Source organism: Aspergillus ibericus, assembly GCF_003184845.1.
Source record: "Aspergillus ibericus CBS 121593 unplaced genomic scaffold BO80scaffold_60, whole genome shotgun sequence".
Lineage (NCBI taxonomy): Eukaryota > Fungi > Ascomycota > Eurotiomycetes > Eurotiales > Aspergillaceae > Aspergillus > Aspergillus ibericus.
Window position 1 is genome coordinate 119,380 of NW_020292158.1, and position 19,057 is coordinate 138,436.

Genomic DNA, 19,057 nt, shown 5'->3' on the forward strand with positions numbered 1-19,057 from the left:
CTTCTTTCTCAGTTCTTCTCTACTCTTCATGGCTCGGATGATGTGCCTCTGACTTTTCACCGGTTTTTTGCTTTTTTCCAAACTTTGTTTGCATTCAGAAAGCACCAGATTCATGTGCAATTTGCCCTGAATCAGGCTTGGATACATCACGCGCCAATTTGGCCACCAGTAGCTGTCGCAGTATAAATGCGTACTGATACATCAGACCACTAGACTAACTGATCAGGTTGTGCTGCAAGATCTGGTTCATCATAAGGTTAGTTCCATATTTTTTTCTGCTTTTTGTCCATCCCACACCCTTTTTTCGAAGATGATAAACCACTTTTTTCTTCTTTATCCTCTGAATCGTCCATGAGGAGACATTCGGACCTTCCTTTCCCGGTTGGTCTGCTACTTGCCAGTATATTCGGTCTGAGAAAAATTCTGCATTTCTGCACTTGTTGTCACTTGTCCACGTCATTGATCATTGGCTGACAATTTCCAAAGCAAATCTTAGCATTCATTATCTTGACGTCGAGTCGCTTGGCAATGATTGGTAGTGGGGTCCAGGGTCTTGGTCGCATCAGGCTCTGCTTGGATGTCGATCATGATCTTTGGCTAGCGAAGGGAATTACGTGCAGATTAGTAGTTAGAATGAATAACAAGCCATGTGTTCTGGGTGATTCGATGCGCTCCTGCCTCTTGTTCCACGTAGATTGGGCGTTTGTTGCCGTATACCTGTCGTAAACGGCGTCCGTCCGCCTGGGAATGCAGCTGACTGTGACGCCCCCAGCATGGATGATGCGTCCCTTCCCGTTGACTCTTGACGGCCTCTAGATAGTTCACGGGAATCAAGCTTAATTCCCTGCCTGTTCCACCGAGCCTCTTGCAGCAGCCACCGCCCCTATCACGTGATATCGCACCCGCCGCTGACAAAGGAGGACCACCCGCAAGGAACAGTCCAGAAGGCAAGATGAAAGTCCTGCTGGCACTCATCTCCTCGCAACTTGGCTGATGCAGACGGTTGTTCCCTGCAGCATCGCCAGTACCTCAGTTTTCTAATTCCGGCGGCGTCGTTTGCCCCGGATGTATTCGTCAATGCACCAAGGCAGGTTCCTTCGGTCTGTAGCACGACCCTGCCGGTTCATCGCGCATCGCCGCTATCCCGCCGCGGTTGTCTCGCATTCGCGTCGGTTCCATCTCTCGCGAACATGGCTATCATCAACACCTTCCGATCCCCATAGCTCTCGAGATTCGACCACGGAGAACCTCCCCGGTGACATCCCTACTCACAATGCCGAACCTACACTAGCAGGCCGTGGCACTTCCGTCGCAACACCGTCAGCCGATCGAACGGCGAAGAAGGACTTAGGTCCCTACGGTTCGGCGATTCGCAGAGCATTAAGGAATAGACGGGCGACAAAGGAGTGGACCGCTCCGGTTGCGACTGTTCCGGACTGGTTTTACGAGCGGAATACGGTTGTCAATGATGGAAACAGAACCGGCAACACCGAGTTATTACAGCAAGTGGAGATACGGTCGTCACAAGCCGAACCTGAAAAGGAGGCAAGCGAACAGCTAGGTCATGGCGGCAGTGGAGAAGAACCGCCTTCGTCTGAGGGTCCTGATGCTCCGGAGAATCGGTATGCTTTGACTGAAGCGCTGTGGGAAGAGCTTTGCGCATCTGCCCGGGCAGGGTTGCGACTGCCGCCAACCAAGTACGCCCAGGAACCCTCCGCACGAAAGTCACACCTTGTCCTTCAGTACCCCGGCACCGATGGCATCTTGTTCCTAGACGCGGTGGTCAAGAGGCTAGCTCAGGAGTTGGGCGCGGATCTGGTCACTCTCAACGCGCAGGACATTGCCCAGTTATGCAGTGAACAGGACCTGGCGGACATTGGCACCACAACCCCCATCAGATCGCTTGGCTACGAAGTGTACCGGCCGTCTATCTCGGACACCTGGCAAGAAGACGGTCTGCACGAAGGGGATGCCGATGACGATGCCATTGACTCGCCGCGCAATTTCCGGCCAGCTCTCCGGGGTCCCAAATTCATCACTATTGAGACTGCCCGCGACTCTGGCGATATCGCACTTCCCAATTTTCTGGGGCTGAAGTCCTTGGTGGCCTCGTTCAATTCCCCAGTGGAGAACTCCGCTGGCTCTTCCTCGCAAAGCCCTGCTGACCGAGCGGAGGACAGGCGACTTCGGCTTGTGCGTGAGCTCCTTTCTTCATCCAGCAAGTCATTGAAGCAGCTGTCGCCAGCGGTAGCAGAAGATGCAGACTCTGCTGCTCCCGAAGGTCTACAAGGTCACAGCATTAGCCCAGAGCGCGATGTCATAGTTCAGATCCAAGACTATGGAGACATTCAGGCCACCCGCGAGGGCGCCAAGTTCATTTCCCTATTACAAAAAGCTATAGAGGATAAGAGAAAAGCAGGCTCTAGAGTCCTATTTATCGGTACCTCGGCGCAAGAAGCTGCACCCGATTCGGATGCTGCGAAGCTCATGCACAACGCCTTCGACGACCAATTCTCCCAGATGCTGGTCATCACTCCCGCCATGAAGTCGGAAGCGGCCGAACGCACGTTTGCGGAAGATCGGAAAAAGCGAACACTCGACATTAACATCCGCCACATTCAAGATCTGCTTCGGACGCGGCTCGCCGAACAGCCCTCGGCGCTCCAAGACGATGTTTTCCGCGACCGAGCCTGGCCCTTGGACTCATCCCTCGTGAAGGAAAGCGGCCTCGATGAGCGGTACTGGCCGTACAGCCAGGTTCACTGGGCCACCACCCTTGCCCTCGGCTCTGTGGGAACGGATGGGGCTTTCGGTTATGACCACATTCGGCGAGGAATTGAGATGATGCAGAAGACGGAGCGTATTAGAAACGACTGGCTGCAGGAGAAAATGCCTAAGGCGAAAGCCAGCGAGACCGGGAATGATCGGGAGCGCTTGCTGAGCTCATTACGGAAAACCTGCAACTCCCACGAGAAGAAACTACTGACCGGAGTGGTGGATGCGAAAAGCATCCGGACCACTTTCGCTGATGTCCATGTGCCCGCTGTGACCATCGATGCCTTGAAGACCCTGACCTCTCTTTCTCTGATCCGCCCCGAGGCGTTCACCTACGGTGTTCTGGCTACGGACAAGATCCCTGGCCTATTGCTTTACGGACCACCCGGTACTGGTAAGACCCTCCTCGCGAAGGCTGTGGCCCGTGAAAGCGGTGCTACCGTGCTGGAAGTCAGCGGGTCGGAGGTCTACGACATGTATGTTGGCGAGGGGGAGAAGAACGTCAAGGCCATCTTCACACTGGCTAAGAAGCTGAGCCCCTGTGTCGTGTTCATTGACGAGGCCGATGCTATCTTTTGTTCACGCACGGGTGCCAGCAGCCGGACATCCCACCGTGAGCTCATCAACCAATTCCTACGGGAGTGGGACGGCATGAACGATATGTCGGCCTTCATCATGGTTGCCACGAACCGACCGTTCGACCTTGACGACGCGGTTCTCCGGCGTCTCCCCAGGCGACTACTTGTGGACCTTCCGACTGAGCAGGATCGCCTGGCCATCCTAAAGATCCACCTGAAAGAGGAGACCCTGGACAGCACGGTCGATCTGGCGGAGCTGGCCCGTCGCACGCCTCTGTATTCCGGCTCCGACCTTAAGAACCTGTCTGTAGCAGCCGCGTTGGCCTGCGTCCGGGAAGAGAACGACCTGGCCGCTCAGCACCAAGGCGAGGAGCCGTACCAGTATCCCGCACGACGCACGTTGACGTGGAAGCACTTTGAGCGTGGCATGGAGGAGATCAGCGCATCCATCAGCGAGGACATGTCGTCGCTCGCCGCGATCCGCAAGTTCGACGAACAGTACGGCGACCGCAAGGGCCGGCGCAAGAAGAGTCCCGGCTGGGGCTTTATCCCGGCTGGCAAGGATGAGGCGGCAGCTGCCGTGGATGCGGCGCGCGTCCGGACCTGAAGCGGTTGGTTGGGGTTGGAAGCAGTGGGATTTGAACAGTTTTGGGTGTTAGCCACATAGATCAAGTGAATTTATCATCTTCGCGTTTGTCAGGACCGGGTCGGAATGGGCTGGAAAGGCAGGCGAAGCTGGACAGGGCTGGACGGGACGGACTTGTATACTACTCATTAGCGACACGAACCTGAATGTACCAATATAGCAGACGATACCACTCCGATCAGAAGGAGCAATGGGAGAACTTGGTAGACAGGCCGACGTATGCAGGACAGCCCCGACATGAGGATCGGCAACGGCGCCGATCGCAGCACGCGGGGGAAGAGGAGAAAAGAAGGCCGATGATGGCAGCCACCGATGCAACACGCGGGCTTTGAATGAATGACATCGACGAAGCGGCAGCCCCTTGGATCAGCCAACCTTCTTTGCTTTCCCTTCCTTCACCTTGGCTCACCCGCCACCATCGCTGGCGTCTCCGTCCCTCGCTGGGATTGTCTGATTGTTTGGTCTTGGACTGGCCTGGTCATCTGCAGATTCTCCCACACACTGAGTCTCGTCTCCTCACGCGACAAAACCCCCGCCTCCTTCTCTCCACACGCTACCCCTCTTCTCTCCCTCTCCCCGACTGCAAATCAGATTCCTCACAATGTCAACAACCGAGGCCCGCGACGCCGCCATCCGAGACGCAAAGCGCTACGTTCGTGAAATCGTCCGCAACGACTGGGTCTTCGAGCCCTCCGCTGAACTAGGTATCGCTCCATTCTCGTCTCCTCCCACGCCCGAGCAAGATGTTCTGGAATGGCGTCTACGCGAATACGATAGCTCCGGCTCCGAGCTAGAACCGCAGTCCTCTCCTACCATCGGCGCTGCAGCTGGACAGCAGCATCCTGGCTACAATGCCTCCGAGCTCTCCAGCCCGCTCGGGACCCCGCTCGGCGACGACTCAGACCGCAGGCGCAAACGGCGGCGCCAGATGGAGGAAGAGATGAAATGGAACCCGGGTCTACGAGTGTGGGTTGAGCGTCGAGACGCATGGTCGGGAGCTCTTTCAAAGGAAGAGATTCGGGCCAGGCAATTGAAAGCCCAGCAGACTACGGCTGCGACGCCCACAACTTCCTCCTCCGAACAACCGCAGAATGCAGCGGCAGCAGCGACCACCGATACCACTCCTCTCCTCTCCACGTCACCATCCAACTCCCAGAACGAGCTCGCTCTGCGAACGGAAGCTTCCCTCAGCATCGCCGAGAATGATGGCGCGCTCCCACGGCCGCCATCTCGCGGCGAAGAGCCCTCCACGGCAGCAGAGCAACCACCCCCGCCACCCCCCGCAGGAGACGACGCGCAAGAAGGAACCACCGCCTCCGCAGAGACCCTGAGCACTGAACCGGACTCCGCGCGTCAACCTAGCAGCGAAGACCCTCTCATCCCCGTTGTACCGTCCCTAATCTCCAATGCCAACCCCATTCGCGCCTCCATCACCCCGGCTATGTATCCCTCCATCTACTCGAAAGTCGTCGTCCAGGGACTCACTCCCACCGTGCCGATCAACCTCGCCGATGTGACCAAGGCCATGGTACAAGGATGGAAAGCGGACGGCCAATGGCCCCCGAAGCCCACCTCAATCGTGCTTCAGGATACCGCGACAGTGCGGCGCAAGCCCGAGGAGGAGTCTGCCGCTGCAGCGGGTGACAAGCCGCCGTCGTCACCCGAATCAAAAAGACGTTCCGGAGTAGCCAGCGCAGTGCGCAAGGTCTTCCATTTCTCAGGCTTCCATCCCCATCACCCGTTCCACCGGAGAGGATCCAGCAGTCAGCAAAACGACGGGGGTGCCGGCGGTGCAGATGGAGGCGTGCATAATTAGTTCCGTACTACGTAGTACTACGGAGATAACAACCCTGCTTTTCCTTACGTTCGATGCAGTGTGCTGTGATCTGGTGGTATGGTGGTATGGTGGTATGGCATGTAAATAAAGCTCTTCGGTTCTGCTATGAACCACGACGAGCTGACTTCTTTCCCGACTCATCACCATTGCTTTCTTATTGCTATCTATCACTCCCCTCTCCCCTCTTACCTGTTGCCCTTACCTCCTCCCACTACCACTACCATCACCACTACAACCACCCACCAGTCTCAGTACCCACTACCCACCACCTACCCCAAACACACATCCATAAGACATGAATGGACGCTGTGCATGTGTACGCTTACTTTTGATACTTCATGCTTTATGCGTTACGCGTTTTTGAGAGAAAAAGAAATTGCATGAATAATTGATTGATTAACGGAATAGGGACTAGCTCTTTCCCCTTCCCTTATTAGCTTTCATATATCGTCTTTGTTTGTCCTTTTCTATCTATCTGCCTAGTGCCTACCTATATATTTACGTATAATATATCGACTTACTTACCCGGCTCGCTGGTTTAATACGTATGTGCCTACAGACAGGCTTATACTGTCCACTCCCTACTATAAACTGTCTAGATTGGAAATTGAAGATCATATAGTTGACTGCTTTTCATTCAGAGTCTATCTCGTGATGGGAGTATCCAAGTCAATTCGTCATCTAGGAATGGAGTAGGACTTGTGTCATAAGGAATACCAAGTGGTTGTTGAGCGGAAGAGATATTGTATCGGGGATATCATAGCCCCCGCAAAGATATTCATTCAATAACCAATGGCATCGACAAGGTCAAGTGTGTAGAGCACATCTGTGGAGACCTTATCCGAATTCGGAACTCCCAACGTGAGTCCAAAAGTGTGTTCGGATTCCGTACCATCAAGGAGATCAAGACCTCGCATGACGTCGAGGAACTCCTGAACAACGGGTCCGAGGATCTGCTGTGGTGATTGTTCGAGTTCCACGGCGACAGATGGTTGGATGTTGATTTCTTGGGGTTGGTGGCCGCCTCGTCGGGTGAAGTAGTATTTCTGCTGATGGCGGGACCAGCTCTCGTTGAGGTAGGATTGTAATTCGCGGGCCGCGGAGTGGCGAAGTTCGTGGAAGAAGGGTGGGTTTGTGGCTATGGATGAGATGGGGTCGCCGGTGTTGAAGGCATCGGGATATTGGGGGAGATCGTACAGGTCTGTTGTTGACGATGGCTGGTCGAGATGGGATGTGACGAAGAGGATGGAGTGGTAGAAATAGTGAATCTGAGCGAGGACCCTTTGGTCCATTTCGGCTGCTCGGTCTATATAGTCGATGACTGGCAAGGCGGCCGTGATCATCTTGATGAATGAGGCGGCGCTGATGGCCACGGCAGGGTCCTTGAGCATGTTGACATTGTTCGTGACATTCAGGAGAACAGCATGTGTTGCCTGGAAGACAGAGTTGAAGATGTTCCAGACGGATGCGATACAGGCAGAATCGGTCGTGTCCACATTGAAAAGGAGGTCCTGGAAGACGAGCGTAATAGTCTGCATGAGGGGTCGACTAAGAATCCAGCATGCTGCGTTGCTAAAAGATGCCTCGAGGTAGGCCGGGAAAACCGCCTGCAACAATGTCGCCCTCAAGGTAGGTTTGTCGGGAAGGCCAGATTCATAAGTTTCAGTCATAGATGCGTGAAGCTGATTAACGAGGTAATCCTGCTGTCCGTCGATCGCGGCTCGCTCGGAAACGCTCTGAATGAACATGATGAGCGTCTTTGCTACTTTCTCCGAGGAGAGTTTCGGCTCGTAGCTCTTCAACCGGGCCACAATGTACGTCGGATCCCCGGAAGGTAGTGGGAATGAAGCAGGGTCGGTAAAGAACGAGTCGATAGGGCAGATATCCCGGCTGTGCTGTTGCAGGAACCCGACGATGCGGTGAACAAAGTCCACGTAAGCTCCTTGGACGCTGGCTGCACCGTTGCCCAGCTCCTGATAGTTTGCCTTCATAGCCGACATCATTTTCTGGATGATCTCCCTGTAATCCTGCTTGGTAGTTGAGAGTTCTCGGGCGTCTATATCTTCCAGCACTTGGAGATGTGCACGCATGTTGGCTAGGATACTCGATATCAGAGACACCCGGCGGTGGCTGAGATCTTCCAGGGTGATCACGTATCTCCCTTCTTTTCGGTCCCTGGCGAAGGGCAAATTCTGCAGTAGGGAATCCATCGATTCTTCATTTAGCAAGGCTTCTGTCAAGCGGTGTTGGTATTTCAACATCGAGACTCGCTCTACCAAAGCGGACAACCACATCCCAATGACCTGGACTTTACAGTCCACTATAAAGCGAGGATCTTTTTCGATGCAGCTTGCCAGGAACAAAGGTGTGAATTTTCTCGTCTGGATCGTCAATCGCAGTGACATCCAGGAGTCGCCGTTGTACGGACTGAGGTAGCTGTCCCAGTGGCGTAAGCCATGTTTGACCAGTGTCTGTGCAATAGATGTCCAGCACTCCACGACATTGAGCAGAATCGCATCTTCCGGACAGTAGTCCTCTCCAAAGCAGTTGGATATAAGCCGGAACGCAGCTGGATGGAAGACCCTTTCGACATACTCGACTTCTGGCGCTGTCGGTGGAGACTCATCATATGCAGCCGCAATATCCGCCCAATCTCCATACTCTTGACTGTCTTCATCCACCGCCGCAGGAGCACTTGCTGCTTCGACTGCCGGTGAAATATTGCACTTCTGGACATAGGCGACGATCACTTGAAGGGTATCAGAGACTGTCATGTTGACACGAGCAACTCTGGGGTTAAAGAGAGCCAGTAGCGCTTTGATAGGTGCTCCCAAGATGAGCTTGTGAGCATGCTGCAACGTTGGTGCCGAGCGAATAGCACCATGTAGGCCACTAAGCGCTGACTTCAGCAAGGACTCGATTTGCCGCTGATTCTGCGCGATCGTTTTCTCAACTAACTGATCAGAGAATTTGTTATCCGCAGTGTTCTGTGCTTCGACCTCTTGGCGCGCAAGTGCATGCTGCTTCAACAACTCGGAGACAAAATAGCCGTGCCAGTCAGCAAATGCTTCCAGTCCAGAGACCTGCTCATCCGTCGAGAGCTTGAAACGGACAAGCCTAGTCCATGACCGTAAGCTGATATTGCATGTCTCACGATGCGAGCTGGCGGGATTGACAAGATTCTTGATCGTCTCGAGGCGAGGCCGGCACCCGTCAGGGACAGCGTAATACAATGTACACAGGAGGTCATGGTGGTTCCTCAATGCGTCCAAATCCTCTTGATGTATTGGCTTTTCCTTGGGATACACGCGGCCATGGTTTGGTAACAGGCGCCATGCAAAGTTCCGAGTCTTCTTCTGGTCATAAATCTTTGACAGGTAACGCAACCCACTTGCAATGATTTTCAGCAGGATATGGAAACACGAATCTCCTGGTTGCACTTCTAGGGAAGGGTTCCGGTCCAGTTCGTCGAGGAAAGCAGGAGACTTATAGCCTTCTTCGTGCTTAAGATTGTACAAGGTGTTCTTCGCGAAGAAATCATAAAGGGTATCGAGAATTTGTTTGCAGTCTCGCCATCCCCAACCATTGATGAGGTGGAAGCACCTATGGAACAGGGCCCTGCAGTACTGGTAGTATGAAACAGGCTGCGTCATTGATGTGACCTGATAGCGATCTAGCACTGGACGTAGCAGCATCTTGATTATGGGCCAGTTTCCGTAAGCCTCCCAAAAACGAGATCCTATACGAGAAATGCCAGAAGCATCAAGTTCATCCAAAGGCAGAGTGGTGAGAACACAGTGCCATGCCCGCTCCAACTGGTTGACATCCGTCAAGCTACTCATATCCCCATAGTGAATCGAATAGGCCTCTGCCAGAAACTCCTGGAAGCGTCCTTTTAGCTTATCCGTATTACATAGAATATGCCGAACAGTGACATAGGCCTCAGCAACGGAATGACCGCTCTGGATTCCTGCATCACGCTTTTCAGGAGACTCAATGTCCGCGAAGAGTCTGCGGATACTTGCCTGTCCCAGTGAGGTTGTGACAATTCGGATGGCCTGTTTGGCGGTTCTGTTTAATACTTCCAACACTTCATCGGCAATGGTATCATTGACGAGATCATGCCCGGCAATTTGAAGGATTTGGTATGTAAACACAGTGTTGTACGAGCAAATTGCCGCTAGAAGCTCCACCTCACGCTCGGCTTTCGCGGACGATGTGGTCAAGGTATCATTGAGCTTGCAGACAAGGCTCAAGGCCCGCCTCACAAACCCTATCCTGTCGATGGGGTCAACGAAGGAGAGCGCATCAGTGACATACTTGACCACTGGCCTGTATAAGTTGCAGGCATCTTTTTCACTGTTCTCCAGTCCTGCGTCACTCCTTTCAATCCATTCGATCATCTTTTCAAAGACTGTTCCCAGCTCCGAAGACACGGCATCATTCCATACACCCCATCGATAGCTCCTATCTCCAACTCTGATCGGGTGGTGACCGGCATCTCTGTCCAGGTCACGCTTGAGGAAGTTAAGTGAGCGAGAAAAGTCGCCACTTCCAAAAAATGTAGTTTGGTGGAAGTACGTCCCTGTGCACAATGGAGCGATGTTGAGCTCTATGCTATATGAGGGTTGAAATCCATGCAATGCGCCAATTGGACTGTCACCAGCCAAGTCTCCTTGTTGCCTATGGAGTTCGGGTTCTGTTAATTCCATGGCGAAGGGCTGTTGATCTTGGATGGCATCGACTGCGAGCCGCTTCGGTGGCCGCTTTTTCAACTGGCGTCGCGCTTCGGTCTGGACTCCTGGCAGCCTGTGATCCAGCTTTTGACTCGTGCTCGTATGCTTGGGCCCAGCTGGAGCAGGAGACGAGCTGCGGCTCGAAATAAAGCGGTCCAAAACCAAGTTACCCTGTCGTACTTCGGGCAGACGCTTACGTCGATAGTCCCGATTGAGCAATGAGAGAGACCTTTGAAAGGACAACGATGAGACAGGCTTGCCGCGTGGGTTTTCTACCTCGAGCATTGCAGGTCGCGGATCTTGCCGTGTCAAGGAAGAAATAGCAAGGTTTCTTCGAACAATCCACTTGTTGGGTCGTTGCTCGGGTTGCATTAGCTTGCTAATGTTGGTCGGCGCCTTGGCCATCTGGCCCGGAGCATGGGCATCTGTACTAGCATGCTCATCAACTGCACTGACTTCCCCAGCTTGAGGTGCTGGAGAACCATCATTCGTACGGTTTCCACTCGTTCCTCTAGTCACTCTTCCCTGAAAGACGACAGGTCGATTCGTGGAGAGAGCGGTTAGCGGCTGTCTTCGAGCCACCTTAGCCTGGGACCGGGGCTGGGGCTGAGACTTGGACTGGGAACGAGGCTGGGGCAGTTTTGTCTGTTGGAGCCGACCTATTTTCCATTCGTGTAATGATTTATTGGCATCCTCCGTATCGACACGTGAACTGAAATTGAAGACTTTCCGAGAGGGGCTTCGTCTTCCCTTGTCTTGACGGGAACGTGCTTTTCTTGCAGCAACCCGAAGAAATTGCGGTTGCTCACTGCGAGGTCGAGAAGCAACATCTGGCGCATCAAGGATACCTATTCTAGGTAGACGTGGCGTGGGTCTCTTCTGCTTGTGAGCCCCGTACCCGGGATCAGTAAGCCTTGCCTGTCTCTTGAGCCGAGGACGCTTAGGTGCATGAGCAGGGCGATCATTGTTCCCCTCGTCCGTTGGTCGTTTCTTTCCTGGCTTTCGTGGTTTCGACGATGAAGTGGCACGATGTACTGGTGGGAACATGTAATCGATGCGATTGCCTTCTGGGATATCATCTCCGGGGCCATAGTCATTGAACGAATCTTCAAGTCCAAGACTCGCTACTAGTTGGCGCGAGGTGGTCGTGTCACCATCGTTTCCGCCTTCGCTCTCATTGCTAGAATCCGGATCAGCAAGCTGTCTTAGTGAGGTTAGCTGCGCGTTTGGTCCTGGTGCTTTCATGGTGTCGGCCTTTTTCGTTATTTTGCGCGCAACACCTTTCGCGTTGTCAGTTCTCGAAAGCACTCTTTCACGATGTCGCTGCGTAGCACTCGGGCGTTCCTCTTGTTGTTTCTGGTCCAATCTCAGCCATGATGCCGGTAAGACCCCTTTGATTCGACGTGATAACTGCCTGACAGAATCTTCATCGTGATCGTTGTCCGCTTCGCTTGCATCCTCGGTATCAGAATGTGATCGCGCATTGCTTGCATCAGGGCCATCGTCCGCCTCGGCCTCAGACCAATCCATGGGATCCGCTTCCTCTGGAGCATTAATCTCCTGTCCCAACCCCGGGGTGGCGGAGATTGAAGGTGGTGTAAAGCCACGAGGGAAGCGAAATACAGTTGAGGGTTCCGGAGCAGGCGACGAAGCGACGTTCTCTTCAGAGCGCGGTGGGCTTGGGACACGAAAGGTCGACAAATTGTTCCGGTGCATAGGAGACGAGTTCACAATAACTACACTTGGCTGCGGTAGATACCGTGATTGAGGACGATGGTCATCGTGAGGCCTGGATATTTTGCGCCTTTTCGGCCGGCGACTTAGCAAGCCACCTGGGGAGTGCCCCAATTCTTGAGAGCCATGCGACTGTGAAGGCTCCGGAGAGTTCCTAGACCGTCTCCTCTCTGCTGAATGACGAGGCTCTGCCGGAGACGACGGTGGAAACTCGAAATCTGCTCCAAAACTATCGCCCATGGTATCAGCATTGTCAACATACTCCTTGCCCTGACTCTCATTGGCTGCAGCACGCGCCGCTTCGTCCTGTGCCACTCGCACGGGCTTGACACCTCCTGCGCGCATCATAGTCCGGTACTTAGCATCTTCCAACATATACGGATGTAGTTGGATAGCTTTGCGCTCTCGTAGTGATCTCCGCGCTGGCGGCGACATTCCCCGTAGAATTTCATCCGGAATATCGAGCGGTGGTAGCAATTGCTCAATGAGATCCCCTGTTGGCTCATCCGGTTGTTCGTGGCCATCTTGGTCACCCTCGTCCAACCGAAGGGAATCCAGGGATGACAAAGGCGATGAAGGAGCTGAGATATTGTGGTCCTCCTCGACTTGCCGCGGTTCGCTGTCATGGTCCGTCCTCGAGTACACATGGTTGGGTTTCCTTGAGAGTCGGTGGTCAAATTGCAGTGCACCTTCTGAACTCGGGATGTCCCATATATCGTCGTTCTCTTTGGCCGGCGGGGTAGGAGGTGCGCTAACAGTGGTGGTATCCGAAGATTGCGTAGGCAGGCGAGAGTCGTCTGTCTTCACACTAGCACGAGGGGTCTCTTCATCCTCAGGAAGCCCAGGCAACGGTTCCTCCGATCCGTCATTCTCATCGGCGGTCTTCGACGACGCCGCAAGAGGCTGCTCATGCTTCTCAGTCTTGACAGAAGCATTATCAGAATCCGTCTGAGGGGTCACAGGCCGTTCGCGATCAATATCGGTGCTCTGAGAAGCGTGTGGTTGTAGCTCATGTTGTACATCGTCCTGGGGTTCGATGGCGGCTTCCTCCGTGCGAACTGAAACTGCAACACCAGTATCTGCAACCGTATCTTCGACCCCATCGTTCAACGTTATTGTCTCCTGACTGTCGAGTCCGTCCTCCGAGTCCGAGTCCGGTACGAATCCTCGCTCCCGCCATGATTCCATTTGTATCCTGGGCGCGGATGGCCCATCTCCCTAGATGTTCATCCCCTCGTAACTGCAATACTGCGCTCGCTAGATAACCGAGACGGATGGGGACGAAAAATTGCTCTCAGATCTGACCAGTCAACTGGTGGTCGTGCCACAGATCCACAGGGTCGCAAGTATATGTCGAGTGGTTAATTGAGGATCCAGCGGTGCTGGTCGATTCGACGCGTCGAAAATGTGGGGGGGGAGACGCGACGGGGCTTAAGCTGTTTTTAATGTCGGGCCTGGCGCAGTTTTGGCGATAGCTCGGCGGCACCGGCCGGGGCTTGGCCAGCACTTCACTCCACGCCGCACCATTGCTAGCTCGAACTTCCGACATTGAATTCTCCAACTACCACTAGTGAATCGGCATCATGAGTCGGAATTGGGTTCCTGCGCTTATGGCCATTGGCATGGGGGTTTGGACTGGTAGGTGCAATGCCCACGCATGTGATGCCATCAGCTTGCTAATCGTCGGGTTCGCTTGGTTTGCAGGATACTATAGCTTCCAGCCTGCGTTGAGAGACCTACAATCCGGGAAGGAGAGCAATACTCAGTAAGTCACACCCGTCAAGTCGGCTTTTCTTTGCGCATTGTTCCCTGTGCTGATGGAAATGATTCGCCAATAGGACTCAGCAGTCGCCTGATCAAAAGATCGCCCAGCCGTCCGCACCCAGTTCGAATGGCGATTCAAGCAAACCGGCAGCATAGCTTAACGAAACATATCCCTTCGTGAGTGCTTATAGATTGGAGCTGAAGGATGCGGTTTGGTCTGCGTTCGCCGCGACGCCGCTGCTTGGTGGTACTCTGCTGAGACACCAGAAAGCACCTGTCCATCCGGAGGTCCGATATCGTACGGAATGCGAAAACTCCGTGGCATAACGGCATAGAAGTATTGGTAGAGGCCCGCGCTGGTCACATCAGTGACAGCCTGTTGTGGCTGGATAAGCTAAGAGATTCGAAATTCACCCAGACTATATGGGTATGGCGCGACTGTATATATACGAGCCTTCACACCACATGTGGGCAAAAAGCTCAGGGTCATCTACTGTCAACTTCAGGACATGGCTGATCCCTACTCCTCGAGACTCATTGGAATCATTAGATTAACTGAAATTGTACATCCTTTACCAAAGTATACAGAAGCCTATGCCCTCCCTTGGAATAGTTTTCAAACGCCCAGCTCCAATTGCGCCCGTCTTTCCATGCTAGCCAGCTACACCTCTTGCACGAGCTTGCCGGAGCCATTGCCACCAAAGACACGGCCTGCAGGTATGCCGAGCCACTCTTCTGGCACGCCTACCCTGCTACCATCGCGTCCACTTACCCATCTCACCATCGTCGGGTCTGGCTTCTCATACTCCTGGACCTCCTGCTCTGCAGAAGCTGCTTCGGCGGCCTCAGCAGCGGGGATGCGCCCTCGTCGCTTCGGCGCCTGCTTCCGGAGAAGTCTGTTGATAGTATCCATCTGTAATCTTAATATCAGCATCATGACAAAAAGCGATATCAAGGTCTCATCCAGCTGCGGTTTGCGACAGACGGAAGTGCACGTACCTTCTCCTCCTCATTTCGCTTTTCACTTAGATTCTTTCTCCGACGGGCCATTTCGGCACGACGCATGGCACGCTCCTCTGCCGTCAGGTGCTTCTTCACCTGGGGTTCTGCTCTCAATCAGACCGAAGTTCTAAATGACCTTGCGGAACATAGACTCACCCATGGGGAGTTGCAAAAAGTCGTTACCCAAAGTTCCCCTTTGCCGTTTGGTCATCCGGCTTAGATCGGCGGTCGGGGTATCGTCGTCGCTGTCCAAATCGTCTTCTTCCTCTTCCTCTTCTTCAAGGTCCTCTGCACCACCGTTGGCCAGTATGCTTTCATCCTGGTCATCTGGCTCACCTTCCGCGTCCGAATCCAGCTCCGAGAGCTCCTCATCGTCGTCGTCATCCTCGTCGTCATTGTCCAGCTCCATCTCTTTCGCCTCTACACTTTTGACTGCTCTTCCAGCCGGCGCTGCAGCTGCTGCCGATTTCGCATGTCGTTTGGAGATTGGCGGCTGCGGGGGCGCATCATCCATGTCCAGATCTCCATCAGCATCTACGTCATCATCGTCTTCACCTGGCGCATCTTCATCGTCCACCTCATCTTCCTCCTGGTCTTCCAGGTCATCTTCGTCGCTTGTGTCGACTTCTACAAGCTTCTTTTTGGGCCTGCTAGTGCGGGGCCCCGTCACAATGGGGTTCTCCGTAAAGACGTTAACCGAACGTCTGGTTGACGCACCACTCCGAGTGCTACCACCCGTAACTTCACGAAGCTTGCTCGACGGCATTTTCACAGTCAAATGGATCGACTTCTTAGGTTCCCCGCTCAAATCAGATGCAGCGCGAAATACCGTCACCGCCGGGGACGATGCCGCAGCTCGGGTGAATCTCGTGGGCCTGGTGCTCGTGTTAGCCTCCATGCTCGGCTGGTCATCCCGCGCAGGGCGGGACCGTAGAGAGCGACGTAAGGACATGGTGGCTGGAGGATTCCGGAGGATTTCTCCGCGACCAAGATGGTGATGGCAGAAGGGAGATAACGATCACGACGACAGAAAGCCAGATTTATCAAAAACAGCAGTGGAATAAACGCGCACGGTGCGGTGGCCAGACCACGGGGAAGCACTGATGGAAAACTAGGAAAAAAGCAAACAAAGGCAGTTGGGAGAGGTGGAGGTTAAATAGCAGCCGTGATGATGGGAAGGCACCTGAGGGAAGTGGGCACGAGGGCGGAGGGGAGGGAGGGGAGGCAATGAGGGGAGTGAATGAGCGCATCTGGAGGTCAAGAGGGAGGAGGGATGGATGGATGGATGGGCAGAAGCAGCGCCAGATTACCATCATCCACCGCTAATAACGACTACGTGGGCCAGCGTTCAGGATGAGCCATGCACTCCGGAAAGGCACAGGGCATCCACCCCTATCACATCTCTGACAGACGCCACTTGGACATCCCCCCGCGACATGGACACCGAGCTGGGGCCAATGGGAGCATTCTGACCCCAGACGTCCAGGGCGTTGGGTAAATCAGAGGCGCGGTGAATCCAACGGCGCTGCCGTATCTCGCGCAACCCGGACCAACCTAGGGATTATTGCCTGGACTGGCCCAGCAGGGGTTTCCCGATGGTGCGCCGACAGGAATGACGAGGTCCAGCCATTTAAAAAGGGGGGAGGGGAGGGGAGGGGGGCGGCGCAACAGCAATAATAATCATCCGTAGGGTCGCCGGTGATGGACGATGAAACGAAGGAGAAGGCAGAGCTGGGCAGGAAGGTCAATACGAGGGCGACTCACCGAGCAGTGGTGGTCGTCCAATGCAACGCCAGTAAGACCTCTGAGGGTACACGTATGGGATGTGTCGGTACCTGATGAAGCGACCCAAGACCAAAGAACAAGACAGAATGAACCGGCGCGATCAACTCGGCGTAATAATGATCAGGAAGAACGAACGGACCAGGCCTGGGGATCGCCTCGCGGACCCGTGATGCCGTTCTGCCAGGCGGTCGGTATCCTTGGCCTCTTCTCTCTCTCCCATCCTCCCATCCCCGACTTCCCGTCCATCCAGTCTCTCAGCAAGCATGCCCTCCACGAGTTCAACTGGTTCCCGTCTATGTTTCACTCCAGTCAGAAGTATAACGCGACTCTTTGTCTTTCGTGTCTCCTCTCTCCGGGGGTGGAAATTTCGTCAACCCAAACTAGATCCTAGTCCGACTGCTACTGTCGCTATAGATCGGACAATATATTTCGAGTGGAGAGGCTAGTAGCCGTAGAGTAGCATCGCCGTTAGTAGGGAGATAGCACTCGACCAGCCAGAAGCCACCGTATCGCCATCGTGTAGCTGTATCCAACAATTGATTCACCTAGTGGTCCTAGGGTTCCAGTGTCATTTGAATTAACCTCGCTGGCCAAACTCTCCCCAAACTTACACTGGCCAAAAGGACTCCGTACACCAGGTGTAGACCACCCGTACCGGCCCCATACATACAGCAATACAGCCGAGGTCGGGCAACCCTCCGTCCCTCTCTCCGCCTCTGGACTATCTTCCCTCACATGGTTATCTCTTGCCTTCTTCTCCTCTCTACATCTCCTAATTGCGCTCCCCTTACACACCATGGCAGATTCAAAGCCGAAATCATCATCAATCCCTCAATGGCAACAGCCTAACAACGCCTCCAACAATGACTCCGACTCCGCCTCCGCCTTGTCCCCGACCTCCGATGAGACTCCACGATCAGAGCTCATTGAGCAAGCAACCAAGTTCCTCGAGGATGACTCCATCCGTGACGCTCCCACCGATCGCAAAGTGACATTTTTACAATCTAAGGGTCTCCGAGAGGACGAGATCAACACCCTTCTCGGCATATCGCCAACTTCCAAGCCGAGCGATACCACCGAGGAAGAGAAGGCCGCATCCCCAGAGACCACTGCTTCCACCAGCACCGATCCAGTACCTCCAAGCAATGCCTCAGCATCTTCATCTCAGACTTCTTCATCATTACGCCCCACCGCATCTGCACCACCTCCAGCACCAGCTAGCAAAGCCAACAACGCCCGCGACATTGCCCCCATAATCACCTACCCCGAATTCCTCTCCACGCCCACCAAGGAACCCCCGCTCGTAACCCTCCGCAGCATTCTCTATACCCTCTACGGCGCCGCGGGTCTCGGCGCATCCTTCTACGGCGCGAGCGAATATCTCATCAAACCCATGCTGGCGAACCTAACAACCGCCCGGCAAGAGCTAGCCGAAACCGCCTCGACGAACCTCAAGAAGCTCAATGAAAAGCTCGAGCAAAACGTCTCCGTCATCCCAGCCAGTCTCCTCGACGCCAAAAAGCCCGAGAAGGACAGCGACTCCGACACCGAGTCCATCACCTCTGACCCCACAGAGCTCTTCCACCGCGACGTCGCCACCCAGACAACATCCTCCGACTTCGCCCCAACCTACTCCACCACCACAGCCAAAGACACAACCACTCCCGCAGAACCTATCGCAGCAGTAGATACCCACATCAAACGCCTAGAAGTGATCAATTCCCACCTCCGCGAGTTCTCCGACACGGAGAAAGAATCCAGCACGCTGGATAGTACAATGCGCACACGACTGAACGAACTACACCACTACCTAGACGGCTTAATCTACAGTAAACCTGGATTCAGTCCACTGTCCGGATACGGGATGTACAGCACCCCCGGGATGGATTCAGGCAGTGGCACCGCAACCGGCGTGGGGAAGGCCGAGGAGGATGCAATCGCAAGCTTCAGAGCAGAGATAAGGGGTGTGAAGGGTGCCTTGCTAAGTGCGAGGAACTTCCCCGCTGGTCGTGGGGGAAGAGTCGGCGGCGTAGCGGGTCGGTAGAGACAAGCTCCTGTATATATATATTCCTCGATAGCCTCATGCGGTCCTAAGACCGCTTTTGGAAATTTTGGTATGATAATTGATGCATTCACGGTTCCAACATATATACGCACAGGATATATCATTCGACCCTCACCAAAGCATACGACTACAATT

The 19,057-nt window shown here is 54.2% G+C and overlaps 7 protein-coding genes across 7 annotated transcripts; 5 read left to right on the plus strand and 2 right to left on the minus strand.

Moving 5' to 3' along the window:
* Window positions 1-909: 909 nt before the first annotated feature.
* BO80DRAFT_429246 (ATP-binding protein) lies at window positions 910-4,169 on the plus strand. The gene has a single exon (XM_025720422.1). The coding sequence runs from the start codon at window positions 1,078-1,080 to the stop codon at window positions 3,958-3,960; it is 2,883 nt and encodes a 960-aa protein (XP_025570591.1). The 5' UTR covers window positions 910-1,077; the 3' UTR covers window positions 3,961-4,169.
* Window positions 4,170-4,600: 431 nt separating this feature from the next.
* Window positions 4,601-5,815, plus strand: BO80DRAFT_366837 (DUF4050 domain-containing protein; the record flags this gene model as incomplete). Its single annotated transcript, XM_025716260.1, has 1 exon — window positions 4,601-5,815. The coding sequence occupies one exon, from the start codon at window positions 4,601-4,603 to the stop codon at window positions 5,813-5,815; it is 1,215 nt and encodes a 404-aa protein (XP_025570592.1).
* Window positions 5,816-6,470: 655 nt separating this feature from the next.
* On the minus strand, window positions 6,471-13,722 carry BO80DRAFT_417231 (uncharacterized protein). The gene has a single exon (XM_025718212.1). It carries the CDS (start codon window positions 13,492-13,494, stop codon window positions 6,619-6,621), a length of 6,876 nt encoding a protein of 2,291 aa, XP_025570593.1. The 5' UTR covers window positions 13,495-13,722; the 3' UTR covers window positions 6,471-6,618.
* A 79-nt stretch (window positions 13,723-13,801) lies between these two features.
* Window positions 13,802-14,637, plus strand: BO80DRAFT_429249 (uncharacterized protein). Its single transcript, XM_025720423.1, has 3 exons — window positions 13,802-13,944; window positions 14,011-14,071; window positions 14,145-14,637. The coding sequence occupies exons 1-3, from the start codon at window positions 13,890-13,892 to the stop codon at window positions 14,224-14,226; spliced, it is 198 nt and encodes a 65-aa protein (XP_025570594.1). The 5' UTR covers window positions 13,802-13,889; the 3' UTR covers window positions 14,227-14,637.
* A 94-nt stretch (window positions 14,638-14,731) lies between these two features.
* BO80DRAFT_449463 (PAPA-1-like domain-containing protein) lies at window positions 14,732-16,024 on the minus strand (the record flags this gene model as incomplete). The annotated part of the gene is made up of 3 exons (XM_025721747.1): window positions 14,732-14,983; window positions 15,070-15,176; window positions 15,229-16,024. The coding sequence occupies 3 exons, from the start codon at window positions 16,022-16,024 to the stop codon at window positions 14,732-14,734; spliced, it is 1,155 nt and encodes a 384-aa protein (XP_025570595.1).
* A 560-nt stretch (window positions 16,025-16,584) lies between these two features.
* On the plus strand, window positions 16,585-17,103 carry BO80DRAFT_238850 (uncharacterized protein; the record flags this gene model as incomplete). Its single annotated transcript, XM_025714529.1, has 1 exon — window positions 16,585-17,103. A coding segment is annotated over exon 1 (323 nt), but the record flags the coding sequence as incomplete, so codon positions are not given.
* A 510-nt stretch (window positions 17,104-17,613) lies between these two features.
* Window positions 17,614-18,996, plus strand: BO80DRAFT_429252 (peroxisomal membrane protein PEX14). Its single transcript, XM_025720424.1, has one exon. The coding sequence runs from the start codon at window positions 17,654-17,656 to the stop codon at window positions 18,899-18,901; it is 1,248 nt and encodes a 415-aa protein (XP_025570597.1). The 5' UTR covers window positions 17,614-17,653; the 3' UTR covers window positions 18,902-18,996.
* The last annotated feature ends 61 nt before the right edge of the window (window positions 18,997-19,057 follow it).